This window comes from Dermacentor silvarum, chromosome 6 (genome assembly GCF_013339745.2).
Source record: "Dermacentor silvarum isolate Dsil-2018 chromosome 6, BIME_Dsil_1.4, whole genome shotgun sequence".
Taxonomy (NCBI): domain Eukaryota; kingdom Metazoa; phylum Arthropoda; class Arachnida; order Ixodida; family Ixodidae; genus Dermacentor; species Dermacentor silvarum.
Genome location: NC_051159.1, coordinates 168,670,004 through 168,696,554, shown reverse-complemented (window position 1 = coordinate 168,696,554; position 26,551 = coordinate 168,670,004). Strand labels below are relative to the sequence as shown.

Genomic DNA, 26,551 nt, shown 5'->3' with positions numbered 1-26,551 from the left:
CACCGTGACAGTTTTTTTCCATATGCAGACATGATTCGCTGTAAATTACCAACCCAAACGCAAGCGCCCAGGAATGAAATTGTGATAGTATCACCGGTTTCATGAATTATGTCAGCGCGAAGCGACGAGAACAAATGGTGGGTAAGTGGGGGGGGGGGGGGGGGGGGGGTGCGGAAAATGTCGCAGTTTCACCTGAAAGGCGAAGCATCAATTGCGATAGCAAATTTGTAGAGAGCTATACGGAGTAATGATAGTAGCTTTATCAGCTGTATAAACTTGGACATGCAGCAGCACCGGCAACACGCAGAACTGTTGTCGACGCCGTCGGCGTTTTGCCCGCGTTCGCACAAAATGCGTGCGGCGTTGGTGACTGTTCCCGGAGCCTCTGATATAAATAGGCACTTGGTGCCGCATCTAAACGTCGCCTCACTTCCCCCCCCCCCCCCCCCTCACGGCCTTTCGTGCGTCAGAAGGCGCGTTTGCTCTACATATATGGTGATTGTAAAGGAGGAAACAGACGCCTACTTCTGCAGCCCTTAAGGGAGCACGGCACAGAACGCGCGTTTGTTCTCCGCAATAAGTGGTTCTTGAGGGAAAGGGAAAGGTTGGCGCCGCCGTGCGTTCACTCCCCGTGAAAGCGCTCGTCCCTCGCCCCCTTTCACTCGCACATGCAGCGTTCGGCGGCGCGCGGCGACGATTTCATCTCCATTGACGTCATACGGAACCTCACGGCGACGGCGACGGCGACGCCGACGGCAGAAATCTGCTGTGGAGTGTCCATATAATTGCTATCGCAATAAAATTTCGGGGGGGGGGGAGTTGAACCCCCCCCCCCCCCCCCCTTGGCTACGCCCCTGCTCGGGACGCCTCGCTCGTTGGGCGCTTCGCCTGCAAGATTACACCATTCGTGTTGTGTACCGATCCGGCCGCAAACACTCGGACGCTGATGCGCTGTCCCACTCGCCGCTAGCGTCTGACATCGCTTCTCCGTCAGCTTCTTAGGCTCCCTTGTCGCCTATTGACTTTTCAGACATGTCGTCAGAGCAACGCCAGGATGCGTGGATTTCTAAACTCTTTGACTTTCTCACTGACACACCCACTTATCCCGCCTCAAGAACTCTACGTCGCCAAGTCGCCCATTTCACTATTCGCGACGATCTCTTATATCGCCGGAATTACGTGTCTGATGGCCAAAGGTGGCTTCTAGTTGTACCCCGCCACATGCGCACGGACATCTGCGCTGCTTTCCACACTGACCCGCAAAGCGCTCACGCCGGCGTACTCAAGACCTACAATCGCCTGCGGCAGCGATTCTACTGGCGCGGAATGTATGCATTTGTGTGCAAGTACATACGTGCTTGCACTGCCTGTCAACGGCGCAAGACTCCACCTCAACGCCCGGCCGGTACACTTCAGGCTCTCCCTTGCCCGGCCCGTCCATTCGACCGCATCGGTATCGACTTATACGGCCCACTTCGCTCGACCACCTCTGGGAATAGGTAGATAATTGTCGGCGTGGACCACCTCACACGTTACGCCGAGACTGCAGCTTTGCCCACAGCCGCAGCAAGAGACGATGTGTTTTTCATCTTACGCAACTTCGTACTACGCCACGGTGCTCCCCGTGAACTTTTGAGCGACAGGGGACGTGTTTTCCTGTCTGGTGGTATTGAAGCCGTGCTCGTTCAGTGTAACATCGTTCATCGCATGACAAGTGCATATCATTCGCAAACTAATGACCTAACTGAGCGATTTAATCGCACTCTGGGGGATATGTTGACGATGTACACGGCGTCGGATTAGACCAATTGGGACACCGTCCTTCCATTCGTCACATATGCGTACAACACTGCTACGCACGCGACCACAGGATTCTCTCAGTTCTTTCTCTTGTACGGACGTGAGCCATCATGCACGCTGGACACTATGCTTCCCTACACACCTGACTCATCTGAGTACACTGCAATTTCTGATGTCGCCAGGTACGCCGAAGATTGTCGACAATTGGCCCGTTCATTGACAACCGAGGACCAAGGTCACCAGAAGCTCAGGCACGACACCGACCGACCTCTCACTACTTTCCCGACCGGTGCACTGGTTTGGCTTTGGATTCTTCCGAGTACGCCTGGCCTTTCGTCTTAGAAATTAGTGGCGCGATATTATGGGCCCTACCGCATCCTCGCTCGGACATCTCCAGTCAATTATGACGTTGAGCCTTTGACACCGTCCCAAGACTTACGTCGTCGTGGTCGAGAAATCGTTCACGTGAGTCGCCTCTAGCCCTATTATGACCCATCTATACTGTCAACGCCTTAAGTCGCCAGGATGGCTACGCTATTACCCGGGTGCCAATGTGATGAAGAAGACAAGACGACGACGAAGCTGTCAGCAAGCAAGCCACAGTGTTGGTGGTAACCACGCACCCCGAGCTTGCGCTTGCCCGGGTTTTGGCTGCTGGTCGCCCCGCCGCTTCTTGACGTTCGCCTGACGTTTCCCGCTCATAGTGGACTCACAGGGAACGAGATCGCCAACGAGGTCGCCCGAGGACTCACCCACTGGGCCCCAGCGCAGGCAGATTACTCCCTGTCCAAAAAGCGAGACTTAACCACATACAGAGAAATTCTACAACACTAGAATGGGCAGGAGAACCCTTCCTCCCCCCCCCCCCCCCCCCCCATAGATATCTCATAAAGAAGGAAGAAGTAATCTGGCGAAAACTGCAGACGGGTACCTTCCCAAACCCGTATATCCTACACAAATGGCATCCTGAGGTGCAATCTTCGGAATGCAAAAACTGTGAAAGCATAGCGACCCTAAAGCACATGCTCTGGGCTTGCCCAGCGCTAAACGGTCTACATGGGAATCCTCCCTCTATAGCCAGGAAGAACACGCCCCAAAAAACACCGTATACCCACGAAATGAATGATGATGAGTGGGCGAAGCACCGGGGGATCATTCGGGTAACCGTGAATCCCCCGACGCCGGCAAGCGGACCCAGAGGCGGCGAGAGCGCGGGACGCGGTGGCAAAACGACGGAAGCGTTCTCTACCTGAGGTTGTTGGCGCGAGCTTCGCGTACATTATATATATATATATATATATATATATATATATATATATATATATATATATATATATATATATATATATACTTACATGCGTACAGTATATAAAGCGCTTATATAGCCCTTGTGCACCGCAGCGCCCCTAGCGCGGACACCATGCAAACCAGAGCTACGGACACCTACGAGGGGGGGACAAGGCTCGGCCCCAAGGTGCTTCGTGCACGCCTCGAAGAAAATGGCGGAATGTCCAGAATAGCGGCTCTGAAGAGCACCGTCCGGCTGCGTGCGACGTTTTGCCAAGACTAGCCGGTTCGAGCACCTCGAAGCACCTTAGCACTGCGACCGACCGTACCCAGTGCGACCGATCCCGCATTGTGAGATAGACGGCGGTTCAGTGTCCGAGATCGCCTGCTCTGTTTTTCCAACTGCGACGAGATAATCGTCGGCGGGACCTGCGACCAGGGCCGGTATTTTGTAGCGATGCCTTATGACTTAGTCTATACTAGTCTTACCATCCACCGCTCACGGCCGGCTGATCCCGTTGATAACGCGAGCGGACCGTCGCTCTGACCACTGACAAAGTGCGACAAGCGCGGAAAGCACCGGAAAGGCATCGCTACAAAATACCGGCCCAGAGCGCAACAGAAGATGACGAAGCAGATAATAGAACAGCTGGCCCAGGAACGGGTGCTGTCTGTGTCTCCTTGATTCCATTACAAACCTTATAGCGCGTGCGCGCGTGCGCATGTGCATGCGTGCGAGCGCGTGCGCGCGCGTGTGTGTGCGTGTGTGTGTGTGTGTGTGTGTGTGTGTGTGTGTGTGCGTGTGTGCGTGTGTGTGTGTGTGTGATAGCCGTCGCTGTTTTCTTATCGTGCATTTTCATTTACCCCTTTCATTATTTTCTACATTTCAAGTTCAAGGACAGCTAATTCCCTCTATGATTTTTCTCTGACTTCATTGTCTGTTGGTTTTACATGGTTATGATTATATATGGATGTATAAAGTCGCGGTTTTCCCGAATCTCGGGCGAACGATGGAATTACCAAGTGAAGCCGCCTTTTCGACAGGTGCACTTCGTTAAAGCAGCAGTTGCTTTTCTTGGCAAGCTTACATAGCTCCTGTGTTTCCCCAAGGACGAGATGCTTTGGCGGATACGAATGAGTAAGCTGAGGGTTGGTTATAAGACGTGAGAATTAAGGGCAGACTGCAAGAAAATTTCGCTGAGAAAAAGAAAGTTGGCAAATTAAACTGTTAGGGTACTGACATCGCATTTTCACTTGATGTCTTTTTTATTAAACGAAGGTACAATCACCCTTCCCCCTCCAAGAAAAAAGAAAAAAAAAAAAACGGACAGGCGTCAGAGCGCTATAAATAATTTACTTTAATACCACTTTCTACGAAGTAGTTTCGGTCTCTGTACCGCAGTGGGAAGGCATGCGTGTAGCATTTCATTTCCCATTTCTTTAATGAACAACGTGATCAATGATCATAGTTAGACTTATTGCGATGAGACCAAGAAATTTCACTCCGTGTTATGACGTCACGATAATTCGGATGGCGCCAGGGCGGCATTTCAACACCGGCTAGCATCAAATAAAATATACGAGTATCTCATGTTTCCAAACTTTCATCTTTGCTACGTCTCATGCATTTGCAAGCGAGAAGCGTGTGGTATGTTTTTTGTACAACTTGAAGAATATCTGTCAGTACTCGGTTAAGAGTTTTGGTGTTGAGAAGAGCCTGCGCTAATTTTTACGTTAAAAAAGCGAGTGGATGCGTAACAAGAAGCTCGCAAAACCTTGAGCGAAAATGTGCGAGCGTGCCCAAGCGAAGAAGAGTGCGAGACGGCTTCGCGCGGCGCATTTTGCCGACGAAGGCGTTCGGCTTCCCGTGGAACTCGACGCAGCAGCAAGTCGCAGGTGCGGGACTTACAACCACTCTCTGAAAATAATACTTGCGTAATTGAAATGATTTAAGCGTAGATGGTCTTTCTTAGCACAAACGAAGCGCTAATGTTGAACCGTTTGCTTATAAAAACCATTGTAAATTTTAGTTAATTGCTCGAAGTATCGTTCTAAAGGCTCCGACGGAATTTTAAACATTTTCTACCGTGCCCTGCATCTTCAGCTTTTAAATGCATATCGAGGAATTTGAGACGTAAAATTTAGTTCGCCTGTTTCATCCCCACGTGTCATTTGTACATTTTCTCCCCTCGTTAGTAGCCACTGTACCCATCTAAGTACCTCCTGCATGGCGACTGCTTCTATCATTTCATTATTGCACCAGAAACTCGTTTTACATTATTCGCGGCTCGCCCGTATTTGTTGGCTTCACTGCACTGTGCAAGTGCTTCGCACTTCGGTGGCGAGCTTGTGGGAAAGCCTGTGACCTCGAGGTCGTGGTCACAGGGTGGTGCTGAACGAATTCTGCACGCGATGCACGAGGCGAAGGGCGCTAAGCTCCGGAAGCCTGCCCATACCGTTCAGCCTGCGTCTCCTCTTGCCCTCACTGGTAGGGAATCCGAATGTCAGTAACAAGAACCCGTCTTGTCACAAGAGCCAATGCCAAATCCGCTGGTCCAGCGCTCGCCACCGGGAAACGACGCCAGCCAACAATAGTGACGATCGAGGCACCTCCCTCAGCCAGGAGCTTCGGAACGCCACAATTAGATAATCTCAGGGAATGGACTCAGCAGTCACTAGTGATGTAAGAGGTGTACAGATAACACGAAATAAGAATGTCCGACTTTGACTTGAAAATTGTCTTGCGCTGCTTCTAGTTAAACGAAAAGTACATATATATATATATATATATATATATATATATATATATATATATATGACCAGACCAGATGTGCTAAATATGTAACAGGTCATACTGTCTTCCAACACTCTGGGCTATGGTACTTTCTTGCACTATAGGAAAGGTCCAGGACAAAGTTTTCTATCGAAGACCACGTCAGAAAAGTCGCATGTGGCAAAATAATTTTGCGAAATTGCGCGTCAAGGAAAGCGATTGGTTCGGCTAAAAGAGTGCACGACAAGCCAGACTCTGTTTTGACGCCGTTAACCAATTTATGTAGCGGCGAAGCCGAACATCCGTACATGAACTTGGCGCCATTCAAGCGTGCTGCATCGCAGACCATGTAGCGACGAGCCTAGCAAGCTAATATTCTCCGCGTAGCCTGCGTAGGTCTCATAGGCACATGTTTGTCTAATACTCTCTTTGGCGATGTTGAACCGTTTTTACGTCCACTAAGAAAGATGCGAGCGGTTTTGCTTACGTAGCACGGTTGAAAATATAACATAAATAACAAAAAAATGACTGCTTTGAACAGCAAGGACACTGCATCTACCAATGACGACGATTAAGTATAGTGTCCAAAATCAACACGGGGCCTAATATAAGATAAGCTTTAGTGGAGGGATCCGGAATAACTTTGACCACCTGGCGTTTTTAAAGCGTTTACCGTGCTCAGCGAAATGGCATCCCCGGGGCCGGTAACCCATGACCTCGTGCTTAGGATTTGAACGCCATATACAGTATACCAGTCAGTCACAGCAGCGGGTACACATAACGAACCAGTAATCACCAACATCTGCACGTTATGTATTGTTTAAAGTATGAACAGTCTGTCAACAAAATGAAAAAAAAAAAAAGACGAATCCTTCGGCGCTAGATATATAGCGTGCGCGCTAGAGGAATTTCTCCGGAGTGAGCTGCTGTGACGCGGGTCCCGCTAAGGTGATTCCATATGATCCTGCCGGTTGGAACGCCGGCTGCACGGGTTGAGCCACCAGGTTTTTAGGGTCGGTTGGTTTGATGTGGTCCTCCGCGAGGATGTCCGGGTACGAAGCGTCGCTCTCCGACAGGCCGGGCTCCTCGGGCTGAAAGAGAAGTCAGATAAATGGAACGAACAAATTCAAAATTAGTCACAGCTGGTCAAGCCTACACTCTTTGTGAGTGAATATGTAAGCAAAGAGAAACAATATACAGGGTGTTTCAGCGAACACTTAAAAAAATTCTTAAAGTTTACCTGTGGCAGATAGCCCAATTCTAGTTAATGAGCCGGTCTACCCGAAGCGGCGGACATTACTTGCGCAAAAAAAAAACTAAATGCATAATCAACTAATTAATAAAAATTCACTAATTAAGTTTTAACTAATTACCTGATGGCCCCGTAATGTAATCTACAAATTGTAGCCGTGGAGTTCGCAAGGCGGATCCACTTGGAACGAATTCTCGTGATGACACTAGTTTCGGGATATTAATTCCCGAACTTTGCGGAGAAATGCATTGGCGTTCCAGTTAATTTTGAGCTTCAATGCATAAAGCGACGTTTTGTTAAGAAACTAACTGGAACGCCAATGCATTTCTTCGCAAAGTTCGGGAACTAATATCTCGAAAGCGGTGTCAAACCGGGAATTCGTTCTAAGTGGATCCGCCTTGCGAACCCCACGGCTACAATTTGTAGATTACATTATGGGCCATCAGGCAATTAGTTAAAAACGTAATTAGTGAATTTTTATTAATTAGTCGATTACGCATCTCAATTTTTTGCGCAAATAATGTCCGCCGCTTCGAGTAGACCGGCTCATTAACTAGAATTGGGATATCTGCCACAGGTAACCTTAAATAAATTTTGAAAGTGTTCGCTGAAACACCCTGTATACAGTCGTGTTTAGTCACAATATGCCACACACGTTTAGCGAGAAGAATAAGGAGTGAAGGATTCAATTTTTCGGTAAACAACTATACATAAAGCCAACAGACAATAAAGGCAGGGAAAGCCTCAATGAAGTTAATTGTTTGAGTGAAATCAAATAACCATGAATGAGAGTTAGTTTTGCGATAAGCTTCCCATTAATACTTATCAGAATTTTAATTTCACTCTCAGTTTCGTCGGGGTTCACGCGAGTTGTGCCTCTTTATTCATTTCATGAGATCATGCCCACCGTTTTATTATGTGACTGCTTTGCTTGTTCTTTTTTTTATTTTATTTCGGAAATTTGCCGAACGGCATAGATATTTATATCTACATGTTCAGGCTAGTTTCGGCGATATACCGGGTGTTTCACGAAGTGCATTGGAAGTTCCTTAAATATAGGAAAGATGAGATAATGAAATGATTTCCTCTGTATTGCTTTTACCACAGAGCCATACCTATGAAAATCAATCTATGTAGTAAATAAGTAAGTAATCATGTACATTATAATAATTAACTTTTTAACCAGAAGATCTATGCGATTGATTTCAATGGAAGATTTGAAGCGTGCCATCTGAGGAGCTCGTAACCGTTTCCAGAAGTGCAACAAGTGGAAGCTGATAGATTTTACAGCACAGTGAATTCTGGCCAATTTCACAGAGAAAAGCGAAACTGAACAGCCGGAGAGCGCAACTGCGATGCCCATGAGTGGGTCTGGCTGCTTCCGCCTCACCGCCGGGCGACCATGAAGGGAGCGAGATCGCGGCCTAATAAGGACGCTCGCTTGATGCTGGCAGCTGTGAGGCCACACTCACTCACGTCAGTCATTTAGCCCATAGATAGTTAGCGTACCACGTTGCACGATTAGCTATCTAGAGGCAACTATGCACATTTCTTGCGTCGATATGTTGGCTCAACGCGAAGGCATTGTAGCGGTGATAGAGGTAGGAATATGCTGAAGGTATACGCATGAGCCTGATGTTTACTTCGGCGTAAGTTTTCCTTAATAAATCAAGTTGAAGTTGGCACCCGCCCGTCCTTCATGTCGGTGTATTTTATGTCATGCCATTCTGAAGCATGGTAAATGTCTTCATTGACACCGCCGTTCTGTCGCGGTATCGACGGCGCAGGTGCGAACCGCGCGTAGATTGTTAGAAGACCTCCAGTGCGTTTGGCTGCAAAAAACTGCGAATCCAAGTGGACGCAGCGTCATGCTGCGCTGAATCGGCTACGCTGAAGTGTCCACCTAGTGGACATGTCCATTTCGTCTGCTGCTGGAGTGCTGATTGGCTGAAGACGCCTTTCTCCTTCTGACGCGTACCCCAGCCCAGTCAGTCAGAACTTCAGCAGCAGACGAAATAGACATGTGTACTAGGTAGACACTTACAAAATACCCCCCCCCCCCCCCCCCCCCCCCTAATTCTCTGGCGTGCTGAGTCGCGCCTACGTCTCCGTGTATTGCTAGAGAACCGCATGAGGACGTCGACCGCAACAGTAAACCTTGCTATCGATTTCAATGCTTCGCCTTCAGGTGAAACTGTCAATGTTGTTAGTCCTGATATTTCTTTTTTCAGCTCCTTCTAGCTCAAGCTTCTGCATCGCTGTACCGTACGGGAACGACAATGCAAATAAATAATCGTGAGACTTGCCGTCTTTCCGTTCCAGATGTCGTCGAACTCACCCCTACACCGCGCAATGAGCAGTGTCGGCAGCACTGTGAATGGCACGAGGTACAAAAGCGCAGGCTGGGCCAGGCGCATCAGGTAGAGGCCGGCGAACGTCGCAAGAAGGCCTAAGCCGTAGGCTACACAAGGACAAAGAACCAGCAAACAGTGGCGCTATAGGAAGTCAGAACGGGCACAACTCAATATTTCTTTATCTTTACGATGATGCTCCATGTGTAATCACTGTAAATCACCATTAGAAATCGATCAAAGCGCCATAGCCTATAGTTTATTTAACAACAAATGACCATTAGGTTAATTAAACACGACTCTCCACAGCTTGGATTCCTTTTCTGAAACTGGTTCTGTGGATGTAAGTAGCAATGGGACATCTCAAGAAAGCTGGAAGAACGTTACGCCTGGTGTAAAAATGGCAGTTCCGATGCTAATGGTTTAAGAAAGTCCACGTATATCGTGCAGTTTAGCGCGGAGCGGAAAATATGCAGCGCTGACAGTTTGGTTTCTCTAAGGCTTTGCAATCAATCCTACACCAACCAATTTACTTTCTTATACATATGTCTCATTAACAAGAGTCTTTAGCTCGGGGCCTCCTATCTAAATACATGGGGAAGGAGAAATGCATGTCGAAAACATATATAAAAAACGTGTGCAGCTTGCTCTGGTGGTGCAAGGCTGGAGTAAACAGTGGAGCTGGTGATCGACCTAGCTTCTTCCAGCTTTTACTAGGTCTGGCTAAGTTTTGCTAGGAAATGCTAAGTGCGCACGGTATTCCGAATCGGCTCGCCGCCGACGCGCAGATTCTCGCTTGGCCGCGCGACGCGCTTCAAGATGAGCGGCTTTTTCTTCGGGTTTCCGGTTCTTTTTTGGTCGTCCCATATCAAGGCTACATGTATTCGCCACAGAGTCAACGAGAGTTGTGCCGCCGTCGCGGCGGCTCCGAGCTTTATCTCCCCGGTGACGTCACGGTCAAGCTGTGCCTACAGACTTGCCGGGGCGTGGCTGGTCTAAACCTGCCGAGCCGCCGCCAGAGGCGGATACTGCAGTCACGGACACATTGAGTTTCTCATTATACCACTTAGAGGGTAATCTGGCGCCACCGTCTATGCGAGTTTCATAAAGGGCGCTGTGTTATATGAATGACGGGATATGTGTCTGCGAGGCTTGTGTTGGCTGGTGTTGTACGATGCTTCGTCTAAAACGTGGATATGGCTACACAAATAATGAGTTCTTAAAATAAATTCTACATAACAGGTTTTCATTCAAGCAAATTACATCTTTCAAAGAAGTTTACTCCCCTACAATACAGAATCAAGCGGAAGAAAGCTAGAACAGACGACAAACTGTTCCAAAGCGAGCGCGGACCTTGTCGTCTGTTCTCCAACTTTAGCGGCGCACTCGCACTTTTGCACGTTTCATGTAATTGTACATCCAATCACGAGTCTACAGAATTAAACAAAACATGTTTTGTGTAATAATAAAGCTAAAACAGCTTTTTACGCGCTGTTTTAGCAGGAAATTGATGATTGTGACATACGGAATGGTGCTAGCCAGGCACATCTTCAAGGCGTTCTGGCTCTCCAAGAACGATGCCAATCCGAAGTCGCAATATACCGGCATTCCCAAGCATACCACAGCGCAGCAGTGCCAGATTTCCCTCTAGGTAATATAGTGAAAAACTCTATGGCGCGTTCGGCGCGAATGCGGGGAAACGGGGAAACGCGAACGGCGTCGGCAGCAGCTCTGCGCGTTGCCTCTTTGGTGCTGCTACAATTTCTTTCTCTCGCTCATTTTTCCTTTCTCTCTCCCGAGCATAGCGCGCGCTGTGCGCGTACTCTCCTTCCATCTCCTTAACGTTCCATGACAAGGCAACATGTGCACGGAACGTAGAGGAGGCGATTGATTGATTGATTGATGGAAAACACCGTGGATTGAAAACTTTATTATTCTACCGAGCTGGGGTGCCCGCCTCTTAACCTACACGTAGGTAGGGGGGGGGGGGGGGGCGGGGGACGAAGCAGTCCCCGCGCGTTGAGGACGGTGAGTCTTCACGGCCTCAACGGCTAGGCGGATTGCTCGACTCTGGTCGTCTTCAGCCTCGCTCTGGAGCAAGGCCTCCCAGGCTTCTCTGCTGTCAATGTTTTCCTTGACCCCTGGGGAACCAGCACACTCCCATATTACATGGTCTAACGTACCTTTCTGCTTACAAATTTTGCAGAGGGCGTCGTTATAGTCCCTCGTCCGAGTTAAGTAGATCCAATATGGTGATGTATAATTGTTTCCCTGGAAGCGCCGCCAAATCCGAGCGTCCTCCAGAGAGAGAGACCGATGCGGAGGCGGAAATATTTTTCTTTCGGCTTTGTAATGATCTACAATTTCCCTGTACGTGATGATGCTATCTTTGATCCCTGGAACTGGCTGCTCTAGAGTTGCCCGGTGGTAGAATGCTCGGGCGAGCTCGTGAGCGGCTTCGTTACCTGCGACTTCTTCATGGGCCGGAACCCAAACAAAAGTTATGTCCCTACTAGGAGGGTTTTTTGAGTAGAATTTTGAGGGCCTCTTCCGAGATTCGCCCTTTGCTAAAATTTAGGATAGCTAATTTGCTATCTCATAATATGACTCCCACTTTGGACCTGCACAAGCGAGCGCTACTGCAACCTCCTCGGCTGTACAGGCGTCCCTCGTGCACGTGGAGCACGCTATCTGAGCGCACCCGGCGCCATCTACCACCGTCGATACCGCAGCTCCGTCTCTGCCGCAAGCGGCGTCCACGTAGGCTACTTTATGCGCCGGCGTGTTTTTAAGTTTATTTACTAGAGCCTTAGCCCTTTGAGCTCTCCTCTCTTTGTTGTAGATAGGGTGCATATTTTTAGGTAGGGGGGCAATTCGGAAGCGTTTACGCACGTCCAACGGTATGTCCTTCTTGCCAGTCGGGGCACCCCTGTCACATTAGATTCCTACCCATTCCATCATTTTTCTCCCTGTTCTGGACTGGCCTAATCTTTCCAACTGAGACACTCGTACTGCCTCAGTGAGCTCAAGTAGCGTGTTGTGAACCCCCATTTTGAGAAGGAGGTCTGTCGAGGTCGAGTCTGGGAGTCCTAGGGCTCTCTTAACGCTCTTCCTAATGATCGCATCTATTTTGTCTTTTTCTTCTTATTTAAAAACAAGATACGGTGTGGCATACGCTATTCGACTAGTAATAAAGGCTCGCATGAGCCTGAGGACTGAGGACATGCCTAGCAACCACCTCGCGAGCGGCGTGTGCTTCGCCTCCTCTATTGCACTCAAAGGCAGGGGCCTCAAAGAGAATAGAGGAGGCGAAGCACACGCCGCTCGCGAGGTGGTTGCTAGGCAATGCGCGGTGACGTCATCGTTCAGCGAGGTTTCTTGTACACGCTCCAGGACTGACGGTCGGCTTAAACAGCTCCGCTGTTAAAAACATTTCATCTAAGCGATTATAATGCTTTCACATTCCCACACGTAACCAGTCTTAAGTTTCTCTGCTGAATTTTTTTAAACGATAAGGAACAATTTAAACCAAAAAAGTTAATAGGAAGAGAATACGGTGGACCATTAGGGTTACAGAATGCATACAAAGAGAAGGGAAGTGCAGTTGAGGTCGGCAGAAAACCAGATGGGATGATGAAGTTAGGAAATTTGCAGGCGCAAGTTGGAATACGCTAGCGCAAGACAGGGGTAATTGGAGATCGCAGGGAGAGGTCTTCGTCCTGCAGTGGACATAAAATATAGGCTGATGATGATGATGACCCATAGAGATACATAGGGCTCTTTAGAATGCGCATGGGGAATCTTATAATAGGGGTGGGTCAACTTCAATTTGGGCGGCGGTCAATTTGAAATTTGGGGTTGGGTAACTTGAAATGTGGGATGGACATACTTAAATTAGGGGGTGGGCCAAATTAAAATTTGGGGGTGGGCCAACATAAAATTTCGACATAGACTAAATATAAATTTTGAGGTGGGCCAACTTGAAATTTGGGGGTGGGCCAAGTTGAAGTCTTTCTGGGGTTTTACGTGCCAAGCAAGAGCAGTTCTGATTATGAGGCGTGCTGTAGTGGAGGGCTCCAGATTGATTTTGACCACCTGGGGTTCTTTAATGTGCACTACAACATTGAAATCTAGGGGTGGACCAACTGAACTTGGAGGTAGGTCATATAAAGTTAGTTGGTGGCCAACTTGAAATTTGAGGGTGGCCCAACTTAAATTTCGGGTTGGGCCAATGTTAGATTTAAACGTGGGCCAACTGAAATTTGGGAGCTCAACCTAAATTTGGGGATAGGCCAAGTTAAATTTGGAGGTAGGCCAACTTGAAATTTGGGGGAGAAACAATTTAAATTTTGGGGTGGGCCAACTGGACATTCGGGGTGGGCCAACTTAAATTTGAGGATGGGCCAAGTTGAGATCTGGGGTGGGCCAACTTTAAATTTGGGTATGGGCTTACTTCAGATTTAGGAGTGGCCCGATGTCGAACTGAACGCTGCTGAGTATCCTTCAAGTTATGAACACCTCGTGGGCAAGTGAGCACATTGAGATGCTTGGCACGCTTTCATTGGGCCTTACCGAGGTACAATTGATCAGAATGCAGGCTAGAGCTTGTGTGGATAAAAAATGCGCGCATAACCCAACACAACACAAAGAAACTTCACTTCTTTGGGTGGCGTTGGCATAGCACAGGCTTGCGAGAGCGACAACCAGGGTGACATGCCATCGCAGCGATGCACTCTCCACTCACGCAACGCCTCACGCGCTACTGCGGCAGCTGGTGTTCCTGTTCGACCACACTGCTCCATTGAGGAGCTCCGGCTCAATTGGTACAATTGCATTGAAGTGGTCGGATGCGGCGAGAAAATAAGACAATTATTTACTAAATCCTAAGCTCTCTTTGCCACCGGAAAGGCCATAGGTAGAGATGCATAAGGTAGGAAAGGCAAGTAAGCAAAACTAAGCAAAAACGAAGTGACAGCAGAGCCAAACAACACTTACGCTTTAGTAGACAATTCTCAGAATTTCTGTAGCTTTATTTTGTTTCCCCATCACGACGGTGATGACGATGATCTGTTGGCATCCCCTTTGACACGGGACAGTGACAAAATGTCACCTAGCCTGCTCGAGTTACTCAGGTATGCCATACATGCTTTTTATTCTAGCATTTCTTGTATACATAATTTTAATCTCTTTTTCTCCACCTCAAACCTTAATTCTCTCTCTATCTTGTATCGATACCTATGCCTTAACGGATCCGGTCGTATCAATCCCTTCCCTGCTTTTTTTCCCATCCGCTCGCCTCCGTGGATGCACGGAGGCGAGCGCCATCTTGTGGTGGTGCAAGGAACCTAACGGCGCGCGCGGCGTGCGTACTCCGCTGTGATTGGTTGGCCTATTCGGCAATAGAACAGCCAGGACAAAGCCACGGTCACGAAACCCAGCGACGTTCGCAAGAAAAGCTTGGCTTTTGTCATAACCTATACTGCTTTTCTACCCCATACTTTGCTGGACAACAAAAACTAAAAAAAGGCAGTGGAACACAATGGTTAATTAGGCTCCCCAGGAAAAGAGAATACTTACATATCAAGGCCACAGGGAAGTACATGCACCCACCGACATTGATGAGGTCGAAGCCGCGCAGAAACGCGAGCAGAAGGCCTGCGCAAATGATGCGGGCGAAAATACATTTTGGACGACATACATATATCACTGCTCATGACTTTAAGGAGCATCGGATACGACAAGAATTACTTTAGCACCAATTTATACCGCGTACCCCACATACTACAGCGAGATAGAGATGACTCAGTTGAATGTGCAGCCATAGCCTATATATATGGTGCTGCTATATATTTCCATGTATCATTCACTTCGTTCGCTTCGTAGATGGTTGTGCTATCACGTTTTATTGCGATAGCAATTATATGGACACTTCCACCGGATTTCTGCCGTCGCCGTCGCCGTGAGGTTCCGTATAGATAAAATCTTCGCCGCGCTTCGTATGCACGAGCGGACGCGTGCGGGGACGCACGCACGCTGTCACGGAGCGCGAACGCACTCAATCTTCCACGCGCAAGCAAGGAAGCGGGAAGCGAGTGCCGGAGGGAGCGGGGGGGGGGGGGGGGGGCGCATTTCTACTCTGCCAACAACCGCGCTCGTCACTCGCTCGCACCGTCTCTTATCTCCACACGACTCTGACCTTTATTTGCTGTGCATTCGCCGCTCAGTTTCCGTTGAAGCGATAGTCCGATAGACCGCACGTACCTTCACCCGCTGCGGCGTATATGCGCTTGCTGCCAGCGTTTTGACAGTCGTTGTCTGCAGTCATTCAGTGTGATCTATTCATGTTTGTTTGTGCGCGCTCACACCACAGTTAGTAATAGTCGGGCCACATTTTCCAACGCACGCTACACATGCAATGCTGTCCGGATCAGCAGTGCAGCGCTACAGGTGTGTCCCTTCGCACGCGCTGCCCACGGGCAGCGCTTCTCATCAACACCACCGTTTCACACGCGCCTTCTCGTGGCCATCGAGTCTCTCTTCATGTCGGTCTACTTACGCCGCAGCACACCTGCTTACTTAATCAGCTCATGTTTACTACAATTCATATTGCTACCAAAGCCGCTCACCTTACTTCGTATGACATTGCTGTGTTGCTATCGCATCCATTGCTTCGCCCGGCCTTAGGGCGAAACTGTGACATTTTTGTTGTCTCGCGAGAACGCACTCGCGATATCAGATATAACGCATGGTCCTTAAAATGTGGGGTGGACATACTTAAATTAGGGGGTGGGTCAACTTAAAATTTGGGGGTGGACCAACATAAAATTTCGACACAGGCCAAGTATAAATTTTGAGGTTGGCCAACTTGAAATTTGGGGGTGGGCCAAGTTGAAATCTTTCTGGGGTTTTACGTGCCAAGCAAGAGCCGTTCTGATTATGAGGCACGCCGTAGTGGATGGCTTAAGATTAATTTTGACCACCTGGGGTTCTTTACGTCCACTACAACATTGAAATCTAGGGGTGGGCCAACTGAACTTGGGGGTGGGGTCAACTTGAGTTAGTTGGTGGCCGACTTGAAATATGAGAGTGGCCCAACTTAAATTTCGGGTTGGGCCAATGTTAAATTTGAACGTGGGCCAACTGAAATTTGGGGGCTCAACCTAAATTTGGGGGTGGGCCAAGTGAAACACCCATTACATTACGGGAAGATGGGAACGTCGCATATCATTGTTGTTGGTGAGCTAATACATTATTGTGGCAGGCACACTAAGAAAATTCACACACTTCAGGGCATTTTCTTGTTCTATAACTCGCCCCTGATACCCATAGAAAAGGGCGTTTGAATAAAGTGATACAACCATATGAAAGGAAATCTCCGTTTCTCACCGGGAACGAGAATGTCTCCGAAGCCGAGAAGAGAGTAGGTGTTGAGACATGCGGAGATCTCTTTGTTTCCGAACCGCGGAACTCGCATCATCATCGGTATCTGCTCCTTTGAGCCCCCTCCGCGGGCCACTTCAACCATGATACTGTCGCCTTTCTGCGGGCGAATGAGAATATATATATTTCCTTAATATATAATTTTTCATGATGAAATGCGGCTAGAAGCGAGGGTACAAGATGTTCCATGACAGCTTCAGGTGCCATCGAAAGCACACGCGAAAGGCTACCGAGTCAACAAACCTAGCACCATATTATGAGGCGTAGTGCTGGCAGTACATTTAACAAAGATATTTAGATAGGTCTTACGCTGCACTGAAAAAGAAAAGCTAAGTTCTAGTGACTATTTAGAGTATAATATTAAGGTTCCTAAACATTAGCCAAAAATATTACAGAAAGCGGGAGGCTAACAAATTAAGCTGCCAAATTTTCAGCTCTAATTCGGCAAAAAAGATAAATGTGAACTATATTATAACACATAAAATGAACGTAGTTAGACGCGAATATGTAAATTATATTACATGGCATATTATTACGATAGAGTTGTACACTCAATCAGTTTATCAGCTAGAACGTTTAGAATCTCGTCATTTATTGGAAGAAAAAATTGTCATTATAAACAGAAAGGTATTTCCCTACAGTCGACCTTTTCTTTTACATTCGCTAACTATAGTGAACGTTTAATTAGTCGCAATTCTCCAAATAGTATTTCAAAGTGTTTCCCTATATCTCCTCTATACCGATAATTTTAACACGAAAGTGTTTTATGCCGGGGTCCACCAAGACTTCACTGACGTATTTCCGTCACGGAAATACGTCATAGAACATAATACAAAGAAAGAAACCAGAAGAAAAAAGTTCCACAAACATGCAAAATTTGGAAATCGAACCCACGACCTCTCGGTCCGCGACGATAGATTGCCGAGCGTTTAACCCAATTTGCCACAAACGCATTTGCAGAGAGCTCCACAGACGCGCCTTATATATCTAACACTCCTCCGTGTACCCGCGCTCTTGCTCGGGGCGGTGCCGCCGCCTACGAGCAGAAAAGAGAAGTACTGCATTATGACACTAACGCGCACCGACAGTGAACGCTTCGGTGGTCTCAGCACTACGACGCCTCGATGCCAGCATTCGAAGGGACGCTGGCATCAAGAAGCACTACCAACGCCACCTAGGTGGCGTTCACCGTACTCAGCACAGCGGAGCGTGGCCTCCGCAATTAGCTCTGAAAATGTTTCTGAAGTTGATCGCGGAGGCTGCAATTACGACGCGCTGTACGCGCTGATTTGACTCGGTGACGATTCAGTTACGTGCTTTGTCTTGCGCGTTGTATTAGTGTGTCAGTTACGTGCTTCGTCTTTCGCGTTGTGCTAGCGTGTGCAGCGTAGTGCAGCTTCCATATGCACGACGGTTGCTCATGGTCATCGACGTTGGTAGTCGTGATGGAGGAGACGTGCCACCAGGCGTCAGCGTGGGTGCATCAACGCCTAAGGGCGCTTTAGCCACAAAACACCAATAGACATTATATATCAATGTGCAATAAACATTACACTACTTCTGTGAAGACACGTTTCACTTTCGTGTTCTATACCGATTCCTATATAAGAGGGATCAACCACATTTTTTTTTATCTCCTTCCTTGCTCTTAAGGTACAGACATGATATATTTTCGAATATTTATTGATTTGCGTTAACTGAAGGTCCTAGACATCTAACTGGTAGGAAAAAAAATAGTGGCAAGCCTCAAAGTGCCGTTGTTAATCATTTATTAGAATAGCTTTTCTACACACAGCTTTCGTTTCGTTTCCCAGGTGTATACTGCGCCATGACGTCCCTCTGGGAAACGAAACCTCAACTCACGATAGAAAAGCTATTATATAAAATTATTTACAACGGCGCTTTGAGGCTTGTCGCTATTTTTTTCTAGGGTTTAGAGATATAGGGCCTCAATTTATTGTAAAAAATTAAATATGAATAGTCGAAAATGTCATGTCGGTATACTTAGCATTTTATCCTCCATCTCCCTTCTCCTTCTCGACTGTTAACTGCTGCTCACGCGTCAACCAATGTCATTAACCTAGCGAAGGGGACTGGTCGATTGTCCTTTAAATTGAGGAATTGCGTTTAAGAAAACTTGAATGTACAGCCACACAGGATACAAAAGACAACACGACGAGTGCGTCCACTGGTAGTAGTCGCGTCGTTTTGACCAGCCGGGGCTCTTTCAACGCACGCCTGATGGGTACGAGGAATTATGGCACCCGATCGGAATGCCGCCGCATCTTTCGGGAATCGAACCAGCCACTCAGTGCTAATCAGCTGCCACTGCGACATCGCTACGAGTTGTTGAGCACAATAGCACATACGTAAAGCATCTCTGTACAGGTGCGATCAACGTGAAATGGGACAGCCGATTTCCGTTCAATATCATAAAATTGCGTTGCTGAAATAAAAAAAAACCAACGCCGCGCAGGCTGTTAGACGTGGAAATACGTAGCAACAACCAGCAAGTGAGAGAGCGTCGATGAAATAGCAATTGTGCATGGTGTTTCATAAAAGACTACCGAATTAAATTATTGACGCTTCAACTGTAGCGGTACTTGACACTCAAAAGGGAGAGAACCATTCGTGAACGTGGAAATGTAGCACATACAGAAAACTCACGAAGATTTAAAGATTTGAAAGCGGCTTACCCCCGAGGCATTTACGAAGCTCATCGTTGAATTGTGAGTAATTTTCGCCTGGAAATATCAAACATGAGCAATGATATTATATAACAATTTTTTCTCAATCTTTCATGCATAAAAACAGCTTTACAGTTGTCGAAAAAATAATATTTTGTACGTTTTACATGGATTGGAGAGACATCTATGAGCATCAGTAATGTAGTCTTCCTTATCAGTAAGCCAAGTCCCATAGCTGAATACTGAATGGCCTATTCATTGTATGACATTAGTCATTTTATTTAAACAAAATTAGATGATTTCATCGTAGTTCACCTCAAGTGTACAATCTACTGCGTTTAATTTTAAAATATGGACACAGGAAAGAAGCGATGTCGCTTATCCATCCAAGATCATGCAACCTAGCTGCTGGTCAGTTGATATCAGAAGTAAATGTGTTGTTATACTAAATCAGATCAGAAACAACAGCATATCGGAGCCAGAACTAATTTGTAATTTATTAGTATCTAAACGTTCTGTAACCGCATCCTGCCTCCATTGGAGGTAGTTACAAGAAACATCTGGTGAGCGTGCGGAATGCATCGGCTTGTTCAGGACCCCATGAAAATGTGATTTCTTTCTTCAGGAGCTGCGTTAGCAGATGGGCAACGTCGGCAAAGTTCTTGACAAGACGCCGGAAATAAGAACACAAGCAAATAAATAAATAAATATACTAATAAATAATAAATAATAAATAAATAAATAAATAAATAAATAATAAATAATAAATAAATAAATAAATAAATAAATAAATAAATAAAATTTTCCACCCACACACACACACATGCACGCACACACATATTTGGCGTTGTTTTAAATGAATAGCATACACACATACTATGTAAACAGCTCTTTCAGCACAACCGGTATGCTAAAGCATGGAACCATTTTTGAATGGTGGTCATTAAGCGCTTTGCCACCATCCTAAACAAGTTACTTATACTTGCCCTTCCTGTTCTTGCGGCGCATGTAAAATAACTACTTATGCTTACATGCTTTCAAAATGCTTTTGTGCTGTGTAGCATCTTCTCTCTAGTAAAATTTAAAGGAAATTTCCAGCGAATTTAGAAGAATGTTTAGTAGATTCTTACCAATGTTGAATGCTGTTCTACCCGAATAATCTCCCCCCCCCCCCCCCCCCCCCCCTAGAAAGAGGCAGTGTTTTCGCTGCCCTGACAAAGACAACTCTGCTTGCTGAAACGTTGACTCCTGAGACGTTCCTTATTCGTCCACTGTTCACCTCTTCAAACCGTTATCTTCCTGTAAACATCTGTATTCTGTCTCAGCAGAGTTAGGAAATATCTGGATTATTGTTGGCACAAAGGATGGAGTATTGTTGAAGTAGTTCTCTAAAACTCATTTCGTATCTGGTCATTTCTATAACCGGAAGTAAAAATGAAGCTATGCAGTGGAGCATGGTAGGTTACGGCCAACCTAACAGAAGTTCTGGTACCCGGCTCTGATAGTGTTCATCAAGTATGAACGAGAAAAATTAAAATAAAAATGGCCGCCAACTTGCACTCACCGGAATCAGATGAGGCGTAAGAAATACGAAAAATATATCATAGAAGAATAGAATCGACAGAAGCAGCGTGCATATCTGAAATAAAGATAAGTGGAAATGTAGATATTGTTATTACCTGCATGTGACAGAAGACAAAGTGAGCCTCGTCAACTTAATGATCAAGGAGTTAGTTCCATAAATTAATTATCGCTTTTGAAGATTAGAAGCACAGCAGGCGCTGAAACATTCAGAAGCGTCTCTAATGCTACTCTCTGAAGCAGTCGCCTGCGCAGTGCTACACATACTATCAAACACTCATCACTTCACTTCAGCGTCCTCAATTGGCATGACTCCGTTCAGACAAACAAATTGTTCACTGAGGCCAAGAAATGCTCCGGGGAACTGTAAAAGTGTCATTTGAAGTTCAGTGTTAGCTATACATTTGTTTTCATATTCATCACATCGAAAATTTGAAAGAAGGTATCAAAGATATAACGGCGCGGTCGTACAGACGGCGCCGTGTAGACTACTTCTGTATAATGCGTGCTCGCTCAGCCATTTGAGGTACAGCGAATGCTCTCTTCCCCTGCTGTTTCAAGGGTGTCTATAGTGCACACGGGACCGTGATATATATTAGGGAGGCCTAACCAGCACCGCTCAAGGTGTATGTTCATTGCATGTTCAACAGTGCATGTTCATTGGAACATTCTTTTTCTAAATCGCATAGATGCCAAAAGCTTGAATAGACGATGTGTACCAAGAAAATCAATATTCGGAAATATTTTCGGGAACAAAGCCGCGGTAATCGAAAAATCTTCTAGAATAAAAAAAAATAAAGAAAAAAATTTGTGGCAGCTTCACACTATAGTCGGGTACAACTTTAGAAGGCAGCGGCATTTTCCCCCTCAAAGGCGGATGCATACGAGCCTCCACCAATAGGCGTGCACTATAGACTTGCGTCATGAACCGGACGGCCGGTGTCCCCGCCGACGGAGAACATGGCAGCCCGCGCTTCAAGCTGGGGCGAGTCGCGTCAGCGGGCGCGGAGGCAATCGGCTGCTGCGCTTCGGTCATCTGGGCGGGGCCTCTCCTGTCTTCTTAAGTTGTACGCGACTATAAGTGGTGCGAAGACTGGGCAAACAGCGAAGCTGGTGGCCCTTCCCTAGATTTAACTTTGCTTTCCTTTGCTTAACTTGGTTTGGCTTGGCTGGTTCTTAGCCAAGCTTAGCCGACCACGAGTATCAGGACGATACTCGGGGTCGGCCTCGGGGTCGGCCTCGGGGACGCCACCTTACAGTCCGTCGTAGCGCTGACGCGCGAGCGCGCTAGGCACGGGGGCGCCACGCCAGTGAAAGCGCCGCACTCTATAGTCCGGCGCGAGGCGTGGCCGACGTATCCGGCGTTCGTCGGCGTGCCCCGGCTTCAACCGGCGTCGAGGTGCGACATGCTACAATTCGCGCCGGCCTCGTCATCCTGAATGGAACGCATCCGCGTTTCGTCGAGCAAGATGGGCTGATGGATACTGGTGGTGGCACGTGCAGCGAGTTCGCAGTTTCGTATCATCCGGAAACTCATAGTTTCGTATAAAATGCGCATGCGTCTAGGCGGCGTGGCGCGGCGCACACGTTGGACTATAGAGGGGTCGGTTTTCGAGCCTTCCATAATCACGGCTATCCACCAGCCCATCTTGCTCAAAGAGACGCGGATGCGGTCCATTCTGAGTGACGAGGCCGGCGCGAAATGCAGCATGTCGCATCTCGACGGGGCACGCCGACGAACGCCGGATACGTCGGCCGCGCCTCACGCTGTGGCGAGGGTAACCTGGGAGAGGGTGGTAACCTCGCATCTTGGAGGGTTTACGGTAGCGCGATTAAACGACAGGACAAAAGAAGACACACAGGGACACGTCCGTCTTTTAATCGCGCTACCGGAAACCCTCCAAGATGCGTTACCAACAAGCCCACATTGCAACCCTCGGTAACCTCGCCGAGCGATGACGTCACGTGCGTCGCCTAGCAACGCCCCGCACCAGCTGTGCGAGGAGCACACGCCGCTCCGCGAGGTGGTTGCTAGGCAACGTGCGGTGAAGTCATCGCCAGGCACAGTCTTTTCGTTTGCACTACGCGGCCTTACCAAGAGCTTAAACAGCTCCGCTGTTTAAAAATAATGGAGTGTATTCCATACACTGTGGAAACCAATGTTATATGAGTCATTTTACTGGTAGCTTACACTATCGCTTGCGGTCACTAAAAGTGTTTTCAGATGATGCAGCGTACATGTTCGTGTAAAGCGATCTATTTAGCCAAGAGTTCGACAAATGTTTGTCTGGTCAGGTAACGGGACGAAGAACAAGTTGTGGTCGCCGACCAAGTCAAGGTGAAAAAACACGCAGAGACGTTTCGGAGTCTAGCCCGCTTTAGTGTGATCAAGGAAACCGTACGGGCTCAGAAAGCTCTGTGCGTGATTTTTCACCTTGACTTGGTCAGTGACCGCAACTTCTACCAATTGCACAGGTAACGTGAGTGTGTATGTGACGATATCGGCAAGGCGATAGCATGACGACTGGTTTAATATATTCTGGCGAAGAAACATCTGTTCCTTTACGACCAAGGCTGATGCCGAAGGCGGTACGATTTCACATAGCGTCCTGAAGACCAATTCATTACTAGGGAAGGAGACTAGCCCCCACTAGGGAAAGTGGGTCAATGGCAAAGGCAGTGCAATATCGTCTCAAAGTACTGTCTGCTGCAGGGAAATGACGCAGTAAACTCGCTTTCGCTTTTGTACATAACTTGTTGCGACGCGACGTCACGCACGCGAAAGACAGTGGTGAGCTTCGCACGTTCCTGCGTCTGAAGCGAAGTACAACCTGGCGCGCGCGCACACGCTCTCGCTTTTCTAAGCCAGATGTTGTTATGCGACGTCACACGCGCCAATCGTCTCAAAGTACTAGTTGAGAGGACAAAAGTATGCATGCATCTGTGGACTAATGTGTAGGGCTGATGATGAAGAAGTATAGGGTTTTTTGGCGCAAGGGCCAGGGATGGCCAAAGAGCGCCAAAATGTGTAGGGCGCCAGGCTATATTGCGCTTAGAGAGCCTGGTCCAAATCCCACCATCGGGAACGTACTCCTAAATGCGAAGCATTTCTTGGCGAACATTTGCCACATTGAGAGTATCTTTCTATCTAGCCGCGTACGTCTTGGTGCTCTCATGCTCGTTTCGTTAACTTGGTAGGTACCAAAGTTGGCACAGTATGACAAGAATGTATGACGAACATAAATGACATGGCATAACATGACATGACATGGCGAGAGGTACGGGGATCGATACCCCGCACCTCCACCAAAAAGATGTTACGGGGAGTATTTAATTAACCGTGAACGGCTAGCGCTTGCCTAGTCAAGACTGCACAGAGCGCACAGGTTCCAGCAGGTTTTCAGTCCGACAAGAGAGCCTCTGACCCAGCCCCACTACAACGTCTTTGTCTTTGCCATTGCTCGTGACAATATCATGACGTGTGTGTCATGTAGGTCATTTGGAGGTCATTTGAATCAATTTGGATGTCGTTTCGTTAGCTTGGGAGATACCAAAATTGGCATAGTATGGCAAGAGTGTATGACGAACATAAATGATAGGTCATAACATGACTATCATGACATGCGTGCCATGTAGGTCATGAAAAGCCGCCTACGTCTTAGTGCTCTCGTGGTCGTTTCGTTATCTTGGTAGGCTCCCCGCACACTGTTTCGCATAACAACGACTCCCACAGGGCGTGGGATCCGCTTTTTTTTTTTAGTTGTTGTTGAAGAGGCCCGGAACGTGGTGAGACAAGAATTATACGCAGCGCAACGTGCTTGGTAAAATGCTTCGCACTAAATGCGCAGGTCACTGGGTGCATTGATCGGCCGTTCCTTCGGCATGCCGTATACCCACCTTTAGGTTGGGCATTCGGAGCACGCGCAATATGTATACGCTGAAGCAGACGCCCAGCCCGTCCTGCATTATCCACGAGAGCGGGTGGTGCCTCCAGTAGACCCAGAGAGCGGGCACGATGACGGACGCGAGCAGCACCAGCGCCTGCCGGATCTCAAGTGAACCATGGAAGCAAGGTACCGCGCCATCCGGAAGCCTGCGCATGCGCCGACAGACTGCACTGCGTTGCCCGAACAGCGACGGTCAGGCGTTGCGACTGCGCGAGCCTGATTGACCCCTTGACGGCCGCTTTCTGGTTGGGGTGGAATGAAAAACATAACTAAATTCTTTAATTATGCGTGCCAAAACAGCCATATGATTACGAGGTACGCCGTAGCGGGCGATGCCGGATTAGTTTTGACCACCTGGGAGTTCTTTACCGTGCACACAGTGCACTGTACACGGGAGCTTTTGCATTTCGTCCCCATCGAAATGTGGCCGCCGCAGCCGGGACTGTGATTCTGCGCCCTTGGGCATAGCAGGGCGACGCCAAAGCCCCTACGCTACCATAGCGAGGGGGGGGGGGGGGGGATGTAGAAACATTTTCCTTGGCTTCATTAACTGTTGGCTTTATGTGGTTGTGGTCAACACAAATCGGGCCCCTATGTTCTTCTCGTTCATCGATCGTGTATGCTAAAGAGTTGGTCAAAGGTATACGCAAAGAGTTGGTGGTCAAATTAATCAAAAGTACCTCACTACTATATGTACCTAATTGTTCACGGCCCGTCAGTTGCGACGTTAAACTAATTAACTCATTAGTTATTGAACAGCAGTGGCGTAGCCCGGGGGTGGGACATCGGGCACGCATATACATGAGCCCGTTCGATGGTAATTTCATACGGCGTATATATATATATATATATATATATATATATATATATATGTCTGTATGTATGTATATGAACGAGAACAATGGACCCGAGGGGCCCGATTTTTTATTAATAATATCATAAGAAACCAATAAACAATCAAAGCCCAATAGGAGTGCACACATGCGTACCTGCCGGTGCCACAGGGCATCTTGTAAACCAGCGGCTCCAGAACACCGAGAATGGCGACGGCCGAAGACAGCGCGAACATGCCGTTAATGAAATAAACTGCGAGGACGCATGGCAACAAGATATATATTCAGTACCATGCAACGATCACGTCTTGTCGTGTGGTATCATTGATAGAGAATGGTGGGTGACGGATAATTTCGGCCATCATTGGACAGAGCAGCCCCCAGTGGCAGAACCTTATATTGCTTGTGCCATACGTAATAGCGCATTCTTTGTTTTAAGGATGACAAATAACGGTTTCCTTTTCTTTTATAGAGAAAGCATGGGCTTTCAGTCTCGACTTCTATTTCTTAAGTTGGTCTGCGTTTACTATGCGCGGAGTTACGTTGGCAACACTGCAAAAAAATGGTCGTACAGGCCACACACACACATACATACATTAT

General features: G+C 47.7%; 1 protein-coding gene across 1 annotated transcript in view; it reads right to left on the bottom strand.

Moving 5' to 3' along the window:
- Nucleotides 1-6,759: 6,759 nt before the first annotated feature.
- The window catches only part of LOC119457033 (signal peptide peptidase-like 2B), a 37,531-nt gene continuing 17,739 nt past the window's right edge, over nt 6,760-26,551 (bottom strand). The window contains exons 7-14 of the mRNA XM_049669186.1: nt 26,108-26,204; nt 25,069-25,264; nt 21,155-21,229; nt 19,600-19,647; nt 16,850-17,003; nt 15,041-15,118; nt 9,419-9,573; nt 6,760-6,951 (exon numbers count right to left, since the gene is read on the bottom strand). Coding sequence (XP_049525143.1) covers nt 6,760-6,951; nt 9,419-9,573; nt 15,041-15,118; nt 16,850-17,003; nt 19,600-19,647; nt 21,155-21,229; nt 25,069-25,264; nt 26,108-26,204 — 995 coding nt within the window. The remainder of the gene's footprint in view (nt 6,952-9,418; nt 9,574-15,040; nt 15,119-16,849; nt 17,004-19,599; nt 19,648-21,154; nt 21,230-25,068; nt 25,265-26,107; nt 26,205-26,551) is intronic.